The sequence below is a fragment of the Ipomoea triloba genome, chromosome 4 (genome assembly GCF_003576645.1).
Source record: "Ipomoea triloba cultivar NCNSP0323 chromosome 4, ASM357664v1".
NCBI classification, from domain to species: Eukaryota; Viridiplantae; Streptophyta; class Magnoliopsida; order Solanales; family Convolvulaceae; genus Ipomoea; species Ipomoea triloba.
In genome coordinates, this window is record NC_044919.1 from 13,483,853 (window position 1) to 13,499,768 (window position 15,916).

General features: G+C 32.6%; 1 protein-coding gene across 1 annotated transcript; it reads left to right on the forward strand.

Moving 5' to 3' along the window:
- Nucleotides 1-4,315: 4,315 nt before the first annotated feature.
- Nucleotides 4,316-7,245, forward strand: LOC116014839 (receptor protein kinase-like protein ZAR1). The gene is made up of 2 exons (XM_031254795.1): nt 4,316-5,980; nt 6,095-7,245. Exons 1-2 carry the CDS (start codon nt 4,525-4,527, stop codon nt 6,733-6,735), a joined length of 2,097 nt encoding a protein of 698 aa, XP_031110655.1. The 5' UTR covers nt 4,316-4,524; the 3' UTR covers nt 6,736-7,245.
- Nucleotides 7,246-15,916: the final 8,671 nt, after the last annotated feature.

Below are 15,916 nucleotides of genomic sequence, written 5' to 3' on the forward strand. Positions count from 1 at the left end.
GTGGCTAGCTAGTGTGAACACTTGATGAACATGTTGTCAATGTGATAGCCAAATAGACTAACTTACTACTCTCCTCTTTTAATAAGACATGTTAGGTTGACGTTATACCCTTAATTATTGTATAATCTAATACAGAGTATTTATTATTAGAAAATTAAAAAAGAAAGAAACAAAAAAAAAAAAAAAAAACAAACAAACAAAGTGGGTTGCATAAATCTAAACCGCACAATACTAATTTGTTTCACAAAATTTCCATCTGGATTAGTTAATGATATATTAATGGCTAGCTAGGAGCCGTTGTCAAAAACAATTTATTTTATTCTATTTTGTTCAAGAAAGGTAGGAGCGGGGACCTTAATTGGGCTCGTGATTTCATTATCAGACTGTCTCAGAAACGACTACTTCTATATAGTTCACGAGCTGAGGGACCAGACCGTGTATTATGACATCCTCAATTCTCGCAATTAGTAATAATCACTCTTATTGCCTGCCATAACTACTAAACTAATCTATCACAGGCAATCCTAACTGTCAATGCTACCTAAGCTACTTTTTTGGATGACAACATAAACCCACAAATGCCACAATTATTTCGAGTGTGAGTAAATCTTACTTTATTACTGCCAAAGACCTTGTGGGATGGTTTAGTGGCACCCGGTGTTTCGGTTTACACTCCTACATGAATGATGGGAGTGGATTCGTCGAGCCTCAGTGGAGGTAATTGTATTCAAACTCATGACTTTGTGGTCACAAATATGAATCTTTTATCAGCTTGGCTAGGATTATCCTAGCTAAGCTACTTTAATTTGTAGAATTGGTAGCATGCATGTCTTCAAACAACGTATGAAAATGGGTTGTTGGTCCCAAGTTGCTTTCTTCTATCTTCCTATAATATGATGGAGTTGAGAGAAAGGCTTGACTTTTTCTTAGTTGTCAGTACTCCTACTTTAACACAACATTTTTGCATCTCAAGAAATCTCTTGTCCACTTCCTCATCCAATGCCACGCCCTTGTTACTCATACATGTCTCAGCCCCAATATACCAAATGATTAAATTCGATTCTCTTTTTCTTTTCTTTTTAATTCTCGGTGGATAAAAATTTCCATTCCTTATCACATCCAGATATCTATAAAAAGTTATACATTTCAAGCCCGTAGGCATGGTCATTTAACTGCTATGTTTTGTAAAAATAAATTCTTCCCCTTTGTTATTTGCAAAAAAAAAAAAAAAAAAAAAAAAAAAAAAAAAAAAAAAAAAAAAAAAAAAAAAAAAAACCTCTTTCCCTTGTATATCTCTCTAATAAAACACAAGGTACAATTTTGAACAATATGTAATATTATAAACCACAATATTTTAAAATTTCCTGAATTTAATTCTCTCCTTTTTTCTTAGTGTTGGCAAAAAATTGTCTTCCTTACTATATTTAAATGATAAAAATTAACATTTATTATTATTTTTGCCTAAAATACTATTTAAATAAGATTTTTGAAATATTATTTTTATTAACTTATACATTTAACTAACTTATACATTTTTGAAATATTATTTTTATTGTAATAGAGTCAATAGTATTCAAAAAAAAATTAACACTCAATACAAAAATATTTTGTATTTTGATATTTATATTGCATTTTATTATATTGTGGATAAAAATAGGAAACTATATCATTTAGTCAATGCATTAAATATACGTTTTCAAATCTATGTATTTGGTAGGGGACAACATTTTCTAGGCAGAAGCAGTATGTGAATTCGCAAATTATATCGTGGACCGTGGTCCACAATCCATTGTGGACCGCGCATCAAAACGACGTCGTTTTGATTAATGAAAACAGACAGATGAAACGACCTTCGTTTCGCGCCATTCACTTTCCGTTCATATACACTGCAGTTACATTTCAACACAACTGCATTTACATTTCAACAAAACTTCAATTACATTTCGATATAACTACAGTTTCATTCGATAATATAAAAACAAATGTGAAACTGTTATTCAATATCAGTTCATATATATACTGCAGTTACATTTCAACACAACTACAGTTACATTTCGATATAACTACAGTTTAATTCGATAATATAAAAATAAATGTAAGGCGGTATCTTTTGCGATGAACTGTAGTATCAGTGACCACGGTCCACTATGCATTGTGGACCGTGGTCCACGATATAACGACCGATGTGAATTAACATAAGGTTTACAAAGAAGAAAATGATGTGAATTAACATAAGGTTTACAAAGAAGAAAATCAAAAATTTTGTAAATTGAAACAAGTATATAACTTTTTAAATTTGGCAATTTCATATTAAATTTGTAGTTTCTATGCAATTTTGTAAAAGTTTACTATTCAAAAAAAAAAAAAGAACAAAAAAAAAAAAAGAAACCACCACTTATGACTACACAGTGCTTCATTGATAGTCAATTTGAATATATATATATATATATTTTGTAACAGAGTCAACTCTACATTGTACCAGAGTCAATAATACTAAAAAAAATATATTGTCAACTTATTGACAATTCAGCAAGATAGAATCAGGTTTCCAATAGTAATTTGGACAAAGTTTTACAAAACTTTAATTTTAGTATGAAATTATCAATTTTTTTAAAAAAAAAAAAAAAAAGTGTTGATCCCTAAAATATAGAGCAAGCATAGTTCTAGTTTTTTTTTTTTTTTTTTGAAAAGATAGTTCTAGTTATTAATTTGCATGCTATTGCAAATTTGCCCGTTAATAAACAAAATTTTGTAATATTTACAAAAATAACTCCGCTTATTTTTTATTTAATTTTTCATTCATCTTGCATATCAATGGTTTGGATTTGTTCACACATTTTTACCTAGGGATTGGTTCTCATATGATTAGTATTATATATGTGTGTGTTACAGAGAACTTAAAACATTTTCATAGGTTTTGAAGTCTATGACATACAATTTATTGCATACCACTATAGAAGATTGATTTTTTCCATTATAGCAAATGCATTAGCTACAATGTTATTTTCTAAAATAATTATAAGTAAATGTCATAAATTTTTGAATGAGGCAAAAACCTTGTGATCGAGCGACATAATCGTAACTCTCCCAAATGGGAGGTTGCAAGTTCGAACTCCAGTGGAGACATTGTTCTTTGTGTTTCAGTAGATAGAGAAAGTATGTATGAATACTATGGTTGAAAAAATTGATAGGGACCCGTCATGTGGCCAGCGTATGAATATTTCAGTCGACTAGTCATCCAGATCACCAATTATGGTGATATGCTAAGTGGTCAGCCTGCGCCTAAACGATTAGTCAATGTTTAAACGAAATTTTTGCAACACATGAATACTAAACAATACATTTTAAAAAAATAAAACATATACTAAATGGTCAATCATAATTATTATAACACATAATAAAATTTGTTATAAAATGCCTTCTGCAAATTAAGGGAAATATGAAATTATTGGGAGTTAGGGCCTACCAAAAGAGCCGATGGAATCCTCACATTCCAGAATTTATTATTTCATTCAATCAAAATATCGCGATAAATTGGACGTATTTAATTCCCGTGATTGTAATGATTCCTTGTACAACGTTCATTTTTCATTCTCTCCTAATTTTTTTAATACTATATTGATATCCGCATCCAAGTAAAACTAAACTCCAAATATACCTCTTTCAAATGTATTGTTTCATACACATGAATTTGAGGAAAAGAAATGTTTTTCAAATCACATATAATTTTTAAAAAAAATGTAAAATGTGTGCTGAAATCTACCAGTGATCCTAGCGAGCTAAAATAAGTAAATCAATTTAAGTTGTCATAACTATCCGGCTCAAACTGAGAAAGTTAAGCAGATCAAGTCATACTTGATGTTATCTCATTATTTTGAAGCTCAAATCTATATCCTCTCATTTTTTTTGGGTGTAGCCCAGGGTTTCTACGTCGGATAAAGTCACTAATCCCCTAACTAGATTGTAGGCACTTCGATTGTAGGTACCTTTATTGGATGGGACAACTGGCCTGAAAATTTAAGCCTACTCTATACCCAAAGTCAAGAATGAACTCTTAACTTTTGATTAAATAAACTCCTTACACTCAACCACACTCGAAGCTCTATATCCTCTCATTTAAAAAGTCACGTCATACTACTAAACCTCGTACTACTAAACCAGAAGTAATGGACAATTACACCATATTACAGTATAAAACACAATTCTTTATGGAATATCGTGTGTGAAGACTGCACAGTATTCATATCCCAAAACGTTAATTTAATTTTGCCAGTTGCCACTACCTTGCTATTTGCATAGCTAAACACAACTTTTTCCCTTCTCCAACGCTAAAAGTTTTCTTCTTTCCACACTCCTCCCTCACTGTCAAAGCTAGCTTTCTACTCTCAGTCTCTCTCTAGGACTCCATTTCTTCTACTCCGAAGCTTTCTCTGCATCAACTTGGTTTTCATTTGTACAAAGGTAAGCTCATTGACACTCACCTCCCATACCCACCATAATTTCTTCAAGAAAGGGTGGGGGAAGATGGTAATATTAGCATTGTTCATATTGATCTTCTGCAATTCACAAGCTGTGGTGAGTTCTTTGAATGAAGAAGGAAAATCCCTTTTGATCTTCAAGAAATCTGTAGTAGATGACCCAGAAGGGTCATTGAGTAACTGGAACCGTTCCGATGAAACTCCTTGTTCGTGGAATGGTATTACATGCAAAGACCAGAGGGTTGTCTCTCTCAGCATTCCCAAGAAGAAACTCTCTGGGATTCTCTCTTCTTCCCTTGGCTTGCTCTCTCAGCTCAGGCATGTGAACTTGAGGAGTAATAGGCTTAATGGGAGCTTGCCCCCTGGGCTCTTCAGAGCTCTAGGGTTGGAAAGTTTGGTTCTTTATGAGAATTATTTGTCTGGGCCTTTGCCTTCTGAGGTTGGGAATCTTAGTTATCTCCAAACAATGGATTTATCACAGAATTTCTTGAATGGGTCTTTGCCTGTGAGTTTGATTAGATGTAGGAGGTTGAAGAGCCTTGGATTGAGTGGGAATAATTTTAGTGGTTCATTGCCCAGTGGATTTGGGGCTGGGTTGGTTTCATTGCAACAACTTAACCTTTCTGATAATGATTTCAGTGGGTTTATTCCTAATGATTTGGGGAATTTATCTAATTTGCAAGGGACTGTTGATTTGTCACATAATATGTTTAGTGGCTCAATTCCCCCAAGTCTAGGTAATCTTCCTGAGAAGATTTATATTGACCTGACCTATAACAATTTGAGCGGTCCAATTCCACAAAACGGTGCTCTAATGAATCGAGGACCAACTGCATTCCTTGGAAATCCTGGGCTTTGTGGTCCTCCCCTGAAAAATCCCTGCCCTTCAGCTGGCCAGGCATGCCCGCCTTCCCAATATCCATTCTTGCCCACACAAGACAACTCCGGGAGTAATGCGGGTGCCAAAGGTCTCAGCAAAGGTGCTGTGACTGCAATTATTGTTGGTGATGTGATTGGAATTTGTGTTGTTGGGTTGCTCTTCTCGTACTGTTATTCAAAATTTTGTGTTCGTGGTAAGAGACGGGATGGGAGTGTTTGTGGTTTTGAGAAGGGAGGGAAGCAAAGGAGTGATTGTTTATGGTTTAGGAAGGATGAGTCAGAAACTTTGTCAGAACATGAAGATCAATATGATCTTGTGGCACTGGATAGTCAAGTGGCGTTTGATCTGGATGAACTTCTAAAGGCGTCTGCTTTTGTGCTTGGTAAGAGCGGGATTGGAATTGTCTACAAAGTCGTGCTTGAAGATGGGCTTACTTTTGCTGTGAGAAGGCTCGGTGAAGGAGGCTCCCAAAGATTCAAGGAATTTCAAGCGGAAGTGGAAGCAATTGGGAAGCTAAGACATCCTAATATTGTAACACTTCGGGCCTATTATTGGTCAGTGGACGAGAAGTTGCTCATTTATGATTTTATTCCAAACGGAAACCTTGCCACTGCCCTTCATGGTAACCTTTATCATTTTATGCCTATTAGCTATACACAATTCTCTCTTTTACTGTTGTTTTGAGATTGATTACGTCTCTGATAATTTGTCTTGCTGTTCCAATTGATTGCTTCAGGAAAACCTGGATTGGTATCATTTACACCGATTTCATGGTCTGAGCGTTTAAAAATACTTAAGGGAACTGCAAAAGGGTTGTTTTATTTGCACGAGTGCAGTCCAAAAAAATATGTCCATGGTGATCTGAAACCATCAAATATACTACTTGGGCACAATATGGAACCCAAAATTTCGGACTTTGGACTTGGGCGCCTTGCTAATATAGCTGGAGGCACCCCACTGCTTCTATCCAATCGAATGGCCTCAACTGAAACAGCGACCATTGCTTCAACTGCAGCGACTTTAGAGTCGTGTTACCAAGCTCCAGAGTCGCAGAAAGTGTTGAAGCCGTCTCAGAAGTGGGATGTTTACTCGTATGGAGTGATCTTGTTGGAAATGATCACGGGAAGGTCTCCAATAGTCCATGTGGGCTCCACCGAAATGGATATAGTTAACTGGCTTCACCTGTGCATCAACGAGAAGAAGCCACTTTCAGACGTATTGGACCCGTATCTAGCCGAAGATGCAGATAAAGAAGAGGAGATGATAGCAGTTCTAAACATCGCAATGGCGTGTGTGCACAGCAGCCCCGATAGGAGACCTTCGATGAGGTACATCTTGGAAGCCTTGGAAAGGCTACCGGTGTCAACTGAACACTAATGCATTACACACATCCCATAGTCGCTTTCCTCGATCTTCAAGAGATCAAAGGTACGTCTACCTTAGGAGTTAATCGTGTAATCGTGACATATTACTGTTTCTTACTAGTGTAACTGTGAAAGGTGCATTATGCGTGGTCGCGACATACTTGTCCTCTTGTTGATTTGGATTATATGGTTCTCGTGTTTCTTTGTTGTTGCCTTTAGCTTTCTTTCATTCGGTAGTACATAGTGGGACAGCTGTAGTGAATTCGTTGCAACATGACCTGTACAAAATAATGTCGATCGAAGAAATTATGAGATTTCCTGTGCAAGTTGGGTAGATAATACAAGCACTACCAACCAACAATGATTTATCATCCTCTGCAATGTAAAGATCTTCAATCCTTGTTTCGATTTTCGAAATTATTTGCTGCTGTTGTTGTAGTTGTGTTATCAATTGAGCCATCACTCTTTTCTTGTTTTCTCCTGTGTCAAGAATTGAAAGATGCTTTAATTTCATTCCATTGAAGAATTGTGTATTCTTGATTGCATAAAAACAGAACATGACCACTTTAGTCTTGAATTGTTTAGCATATATATAATATATAAACATAAATGTGCAGTCTAACTATTAGACTCAACCCCATGTCAAAGGTCATTTGTTCGAATTTTTGTGTTGCCCAATAAAGAGACTATGGTCCCTTGGAGTTCATCAGAAGCAAATGGCTTGGACACGTGAGAGGGTGTGTGAAATGTGTAGTTCAACTATCAATTTTGGCTTTTAGTTGAGATGGAGCATATGTTTTCCAGTGATGATGGAGACAACACAGGAAAACAAATTAAAGAATTGTATGGGCAAGATTGTGACAACACTTCCTTTAAACTTTTTGACTATAATAACATTTTCGAAATTATTCCTTTTTATTTTATACGAATAATAATCTACGTAATGGCAGCAACTACATATGGCAATATACTGCAAAATACTGTAATCTATGTTTAGAAGTTATAACTTCTAAATAAAAAGTACTAAAATCAGCTGGTAAGCGTTGTGCGAACCAACAACGTCCAGACAAAAATTCTTGAATTTTTAAAATTTTTTTTTTTTTTTAAAAATTTCCTTTCATTCTATCTCCTTATCAGATAAAAAGGAACTGACAAAAATTAAAATTGTTGATGATGTTCCTAAAGAATTTTGTGTGTACCCTGCGAGTTACAAGTTTCCTTTATTATTGTTTGACCTCCTATTTAGGATATGCCCTTCATGCCACAAGACTACAAGGTCATTGGCAAAGTTGTTGTTTTATGACTTTTGGTAGTTAACGGTTGGCGAACATTACCGTTAAAGTAATGAGTATATAAGAAAAATATAGAGAGAATATTACTTGAGATTGCTTGTGATTGTCTCCTCCTTCCCATGTATGGAAGAAATAAGAATCCTAGGCTATCTCAAAGAGTCTTTGTTACATTATGAATAATACTAAACCTAATCTTTATGAAACTCTTAAGTTGTTCCGCACTATGTATCATTTTTGGGCTTTCTTGATCCAGTTACTTTCTTTAGCTTGTCCATATGGCCATGACCTAGTATACCATCCACCAATCGTTATAACGCGGACCAGGGCTCTGTTCAATACAGAGAATTTGACTTTATCACTGTGAATCCTGATCCAATACACAGAATTTGACTTCATAAGGTACAAAATTCATGGTCCAATACATAGAATTTTGATATAAACATTTGTATTGGGACCACATGAAAAAAAAAAGTAGCTTATCAGCACCTATCATATTAGGAAGTAAAATTTAGGGAGTAAAATTTGAGAGTTTATGTAGTAAAACTCATTTAGTAAAGAGGTTAGGACCATGTCCAATACAATTGTCAAATGAAACTGTAGTAGATCTAAAATGATACTTTAGTGTTGATAAAATAAAATTAAAGTGTGTTAAAAATGAATCTAAAAAACAGAGCCCATGCAATAACGTATATTGTCAAATGAAATTGTGGTAGAATTGATATGATACTTTAGTATTGCTGTAATGAAACTAGTGTGTGTGAAAAATAAAACTAAAAAAAAAGAAGTCATACAATAAAAAATATTGTCAAATGAACATGAAGTGTAATTAAAATTATACTTCAGCGACACTAACTTACTATAATTAAACTAGTGTGCGTGAAAATAAAGCTTAAAAAGTAGAGCTCATTCAATAATTGTTAAATAAAACTGTAGTATAATTAAAATGATACTTTAACGTTACTATAATGAAACTAGTTTGTTGAAAAAATGAAACTAAAATATAGAGTAATATTGCCAAATGAAATTGAAGTGTAATTAAAATAATACGAGGTTGTAACAGGTAGTAAGAAATAGCATTTACTACACAAACTAGCTAGAAGACAAAAGTAGAAGGGAAATACACACTTCGTAAAAATGCTATGAAAAATAGCAAGTTTGAGAATTAGCCAAGTATCAGTGCTATCAAATACGGAGTAATCATTTATCAAGCCAAGAGATCAGTGGTACACTGTAAATGAATAGGCCAGGGAGAATGTTTTTGGCATACACATCCAAGACATAGTATTACAGCTTCTTTGTCATAATCCACAAAAAATCGCGTACATGCCATCAATATTCAATTTGATGCTTCAATATCAATCAATCACGTATTCTACAATAAGCACATCCTATCAACAATAAATCCATTCCTCAATAACAAATATGCGTCAAATCGCTATCCCACCTTCAGCAACAATGGATCTTTACGGTCTCCAAGCTGTTAAATGTTAATATTGCCCATCATGCAGCTCCATTCTTGCAAAAATGGTACAAGGGTTGTCAGCAGCTGCAAGGAGCTACAAAACAAAAATTGCAACTACTTCAAACCAAAATCAAAACTGCCGAGAAGGACGAAGTTAAATATAAATATCTGCACCCAGATTGAATTATATGCAGCACTGGAGAACTATGCACCAAACAAAGCAGGAGATTTGATTCACATAAAAGCAGGAGATTTGATTCACATTATTAAAAGTTAAAACTAAAATTAACCTCAATAAACATGAGTTCCCTTATGCAATCTAGAACTGCCAACTAATTAGAACACAGATTGAAAAACTAGAAAGAAAAATGCTTTAGAAAGTGTCAACCTAACCCAACACACCCAACACGAGTAGTAGTGTATACCTCTAGAAAGTGCACATCCAACACAACACTGCGGGATAAACTGATACTCTCGCCCCAAGTCTAATGGAGAGGTAAGAGTTGCATATTTAATGTTTTTCAAATTTACAAAACTTGCCGTCAAACACTATTGCTCAAGGTATGAAGGGACCATAAACACAGACAAATATTGTAGACTGGAGGCACTAAAAAGAATTCTTTATTCTTTCAAAATTATCTTATACTGGTCAATTCAAGAATTTCTAGATTACAAAAGATTCTGTCACTGTAACATAGTGATTTTTTGAAAGAGAAATTGTACCATTTCAAAATAGGAATCTCTTTATAAGAAAAAATAATATAAGGAAGTGTGTATGAATTTTGAACAAAATTATTTAACCAAAGCCTCTTTAAACTATTTCGGGATAGGTGCAACAACATCCACCTATCCACATTCAAGTATGGAGTCACTTCTGCATTTAAAATCTCAGCACCAAAGGATTGACATCGGTCGAATGTTTTGCAAACGTATTAAATCAACAACTCAAACAAAATTCGAGGCCGACATGAACCACCTTTAGTTTTAAGGTACCTCTAATTCCTATCCATCCCCTTTGCCAAAAAATTGAAACAAAATAATTTAATAAGTGAACAAATAGAACCCAAGTCCCTAATTTCATAAGTACCTAATTTTATAGTTTATATAGAACTTGCCTATCCATCCCTAATTTCATAAGTACCTAATTTTATAGTTTATATAGAACTTGCCTATCCATCCCTGCCTAAATGTCACGTAGTTATTGAATTCTAGGGGTTGTTTACAAATGAGTCGCATGAGGATATTTATACTTATTCCACCTCCTTAATGGATGGTGGAGATCTACTAGATCCTATGGCTAAGAATAAATATCTAGAACCCTCTCTAAATCTTTAGGCAACTCTAAATTCTACAAGGTTCTAGAATATTTTATACATTTCTACAAATACTACTGTTATATACATGCATGCTTCTAGAAAATTCTATAAACTATAAGAAGCTATTGGTGTCCTGACATGATTGATAAATGGCGTTGTGATTGGGTTAGTAACTGGAGTTGTACTGTCGATGGATCATTGTGAGAAAGGTTTTCACATTTTCCCTTGGAATATCAAACTTCCCCCTTTTCGTTTGGAATGTGAAAGGTCTTGGGAATATGAAACGTTTTCCCATTTTGATAAAGACTTTTGGCATTTTTTTTTAATTATTTGGTGCAATTAGTTTATCTTTTGGAATTATACATTGATGGAATGCATCTATTTAAGGCCATCAAAACTCCTCACTGTTCATAATATTCACTATTTAAAAAATACCTTTTTAACGTCGGTTATAATGAACACCATAATGGGCTGCTTATATATTTAATCCTCACTGTTTATAATGAACAACATAACTTCCCAAATAATTTCAAGGTCCACTTTATAATGAACTGAACATTATGAGTCTTATTTTTATGTTTTGAAAAATTGTCTTGAGCCTTATAAACCAAAAATGGCGCAGAATCAATTTTGAAGAAACTAAAGACTATTAAATGCTAAAGAATTTATTTAAATAACAGTGTATCGCAAATTAAATGTTTTGTTCTAATAAACTCCTTAATATTGTTACAACATTTTCATAAATATGTTGCACAATCAAATGTTCAATAATTTGAACTTATGAATTTATGTGAACAAATACAAGATTGATACTTGTGGAATCTTTAGTGGAGCATCTTAATAATCTTTTTCTAAAATGATCACTCCCACGGATTAAAATATTCTTCAGTAGAATTAATGATATACGTTCTCACAAGTGATTTGACCAACTAAATAATGAAGATATAATTCCCCACCATTAGTTGGGCATACTACATAATCAATATTTAATTTGGTTCCGATCCAACTAAAGTAATAACTAATAAGGACATAACTCCCACCATAGTTGGATATACTAAAATAATAAAATACATTTTCCAAAACCAAGTTGGAATTTGGCTCGAAAAGGTATATTTTATTCTTGAAAATCAAAAGAGGTATATCGAATATATCACGTAACTTACTACCGGTTCTTATATTGTGGACCGCGGTCCCAAAGCGACGTCATTTCAGTAAGTGGGAGACGGATCCCGTAATTGACACTACAGTTCATCTCAAAAGATACTCCTGCCTTACATTTGTTTTGATATTATCGAATGAAACTGTAGTTATATCGAAATGTAACTGTAGTTGTGTTGAAATGTAACTACAGTGTATATGAAAAGATACTGAATAACAGTTTCACATTTGTGTTTTTATATTATTGAATGAAACTGTAGTCATATCAAAATGTAATTGTAGTTGTGTTGAAATGTAACTGCAGTTGTGTTGAAATGTAACTGAAGTTGTGTTGAAATGTAACTGCAGTATATATGAACAGAAAGTGAGTGGCGCGAATTCATCCATTGTTTTCATTAAATCAAAACGACGTCGTTTTGGGACCGCGGTCCACAATGCATTGTGGACCACGGTCCACGATATAATTTGCGAACTTACTACAAGTAACCGACCATGATTCGCGAAAAAATTAATAAAAGTGGTTAAATTTTGGTAAGTAACTAAATACATGTTTTGCCAATGCAAACCATGAAAGCTTAGAATTATAATTGAACTAAATTTATAAATTCTAAGAAATTGTGATAAAATTATTATCTAATGGGTGAGGGATTTATTGACATAAAACTTGTCTGTAGGCTAAAGTTTTAATTCTATTAAATCCAATTAAAACCCTTATCATAATATTTCATTGCAATTATTAAATAGACAGAAGAATCTAGTGACATAAAACTTGCATGTGGGCTAAAGTTTACTCAATTAGATCCAACTGAAATTTTATGATGAAACAATTATCAAATGAGTTGAAGAATCAAGTGATATAAGCCTTGCCTGTAGGCTAAAGTTTTAATCAATTCATTACAACTATTATGATAAATCTTAAGAAATCATGTTCCTTTTCTTAATCCCTGTGGGTAAATTAAGAAATATGATCTAAAGTTTACATCATAAAATTGAACTTTATGATAGAGATGGAAATTATTTACAAATAATCATAAAATAAATAAATTTATTTATTTCTATCATTACTGATAAAACTACTAAACTACATTCCGATACATAATTGTCTGTGGGCTAAATTATGATCATAGTCTAGTATTTAATCCTAATTAATCATAAAAATATAACGAAATTGCCTGTGGGCTAAATTTCATCATATTAAATACAATTAATCACAAATGATATGGCTAAAACTTTATGTGATCAAAATAAACCACTCAATATATACTTTTAACTGATTAAAGGATGTTGTGGCTACTCCCCAACCAAATTAAAATTATAAGATCACTAGACAATTATCAATTCATTGCCATAACCTTTATGTGATTCAAGCTTAAGAGAAATCAGTAAATTAAAGATGTTATGACTATTCTTTAATAAACTGAAATCAAATCACATTGGCAAGGAATAATTTAAAAAATTTTAACAAAACAGATTATACCAGATCGTGATGGGAAAATCCAAATATATGATATTTAAGGGGACTAGTGGCACAAGATGTTCTTAAGTCATGGCCATAAAACTAGTATGCATCCTCAATTCATATGCACTCAATGTATAACTGTTTGGGGGTATATACCTAAAAAAAAAATTGTAGGGTATATACCAAAATTACATGGTTCACCTATGATTAAAGCTTAAATGGGTGAACTAAATCAACGGTCCAAAAGTACTAAGTTCAGGCACTACCATAACTAAAGTTTATGCATAAGTCCAACTTAATTAGGAACTAATATAATTCCATCCTAAATTTATGCATTACTAAAGCCATAATAAAAAAAAATATTTTTGCATAACAAAATATTATGCGTTGGACAAATTAATATGCATAAAATTAGGCATTTAACTCATATATTATAAACAAATCGCATAACTTAAGACAATTTTTAATATGAGCTTTTAAAGCATAAACTTAATATTCAAACGCTAATGAGTCCAAACCAAAGAGACCCAAATTTTTGAATAGTAAAGTAATAAATATATACTTTGAAATTTCAAACTTTAAGCCTATTAAAATGTTTTAATACATAAAGATCAAATTTATGAGAAATAGACCGAGTTTACAAATTCCAACAATATCTAACCAAAATATATATATATATATATATTGTCATTTGTAAATCAAAATCTCACAAACCCTATTGCATAATTAAACTTAATATTATGCACTTAATGTGATTGAATGCATAAAACTATCTACTGAGATAGAAAGTGTGAAAATATTCATTATTCATATTTAACCAAATATGGGCATAACGAACTAAAATCATAATTCAAAGAACTTAAACAATTATGGAATTAGTGGCAATATATATAGCCAGTTGCCTTAGCAAATATGTTTTTCCAAAATTACTAAATTGATTCTGCATAACCCAATTAATATTATTATCATTAATGGCAGACTGCAAATAATCCAAAAGGCAATAGCCATAATAATATTATCACATTAAATAGGAGACTAAATATAGAAAAAATAATAGTTAAAACCACTAACTGTAGAAACATTCTCGGATATAATTTTGAAACTTAATAAAATTTAAAGTCCGAAAAATGCCAAGAATATTTTCTTGACTGGAAGTTTGTCACATAAACTTAATTGGAAACAATTCAGGATTTATAACTGAATACCATATTAATATTAATGGTTTCATTAATTAAAATATTTGATGGTAATAATCAACATTATAACCACCATTAATATTTAACAATGACAACCAAATTATGGTAAGACATCTTCTTAATGTTTCCATATTTGTAAATATAACATATGTGACTAGTTCAAATTAGCGGTTAACTTAAGGCTTGGTTAGGATTTTTAAGGCACATAATAGAGAGAGAGTAACTGAAGTACATAATATTACCAAAAACTGAATGGTGGAAACGGAATGGATACGGTTTAGGTAAGGTTTATCCACCCTTAATGACAAAACTATCAAGCTATATGCCGATGCATAATCTCAGTGGCAAATTATGATCATAATTTAGTATTTTATCCTAATTAACCCTTTAAATATAACAAAATTGCCTGTGGGCTAAATTTCGTTATATAACGCAGAGTTAACTACAAGGTTTCTTGCCTAAACTTTATGTGATTAATCCTTAATATGTAATTTCAGTAAATTAAAGATGTTGTAGCTACTCTTTAATTGACCAAAACTGAACATAATAACAATGGTAAGGTTATTTAAAGCCTAATCAAACAAATTAAACCAAAACATGATAGACAATCCTTAGGTATACTCCCAGGAAAGTTTTTTGGTGCTAAGGCTCCATTAAAAATCAACTCCTTAGACAGAGTACCGTCGCAAGAGGACTAGTAGCAATATGGCGGTTTGAGCCACGGCCAGGGCTAGGAAACTAGTATTCCTCCCCAAGAAACTTCCCTAAATCATATGTTCTCATATTTGAAGTAAAATCGTTTGGTTGATCTATATAAATGTAGATTCACCTAAGGATAAGGCTTTAAATAGGATAGTACTATGAATAGTTTTATGTTCTTTATGTGCTTTGAAATCCTCCAAAAGAAGTACGAATGGAGTATTGACTGAAATAGTAAGAATATGCATAATCTATTCTTAAAGGCACTAAATTCACCTAAAAGGTACTAAATCATGCATAGTAAGTAATTAATTCAGTCCTAAAAGGCTCTAAATTCAATCGTAAGATGAGGACTAAATTTGGAAAATCACAATAGTCGGAGGACTACGGCTGGAATTAACTCTATTTTGATTGAACTCAATTGGTTATTCATTCGGATATTTTTAATTATATTATATCGGATACAAGTTTGGTCCCGATATCGGATATCGAAATTTCACATATATTACTATATCAGAGTTCAAAATAAAAATTATATATTATATACATGTCATTCAAATAAATATATCAAAACATATTTTAAATATTAGCTCAAAAAATATTAATATTATC

Bases quoted from the DNA above. Each gene is read 5' to 3' on its own strand.
- LOC116014839 (XM_031254795.1), top strand. From the start codon at position 4,525: ATGGTAATATTAGCATTGTTCATATTGATCTTCTGCAATTCACAAGCT. The intron at 5,981-6,094 runs GTAACCTTTATC...TGATTGCTTCAG, and splicing joins CCTTGCCACTGCCCTTCATG to GAAAACCTGGATTGGTATCA.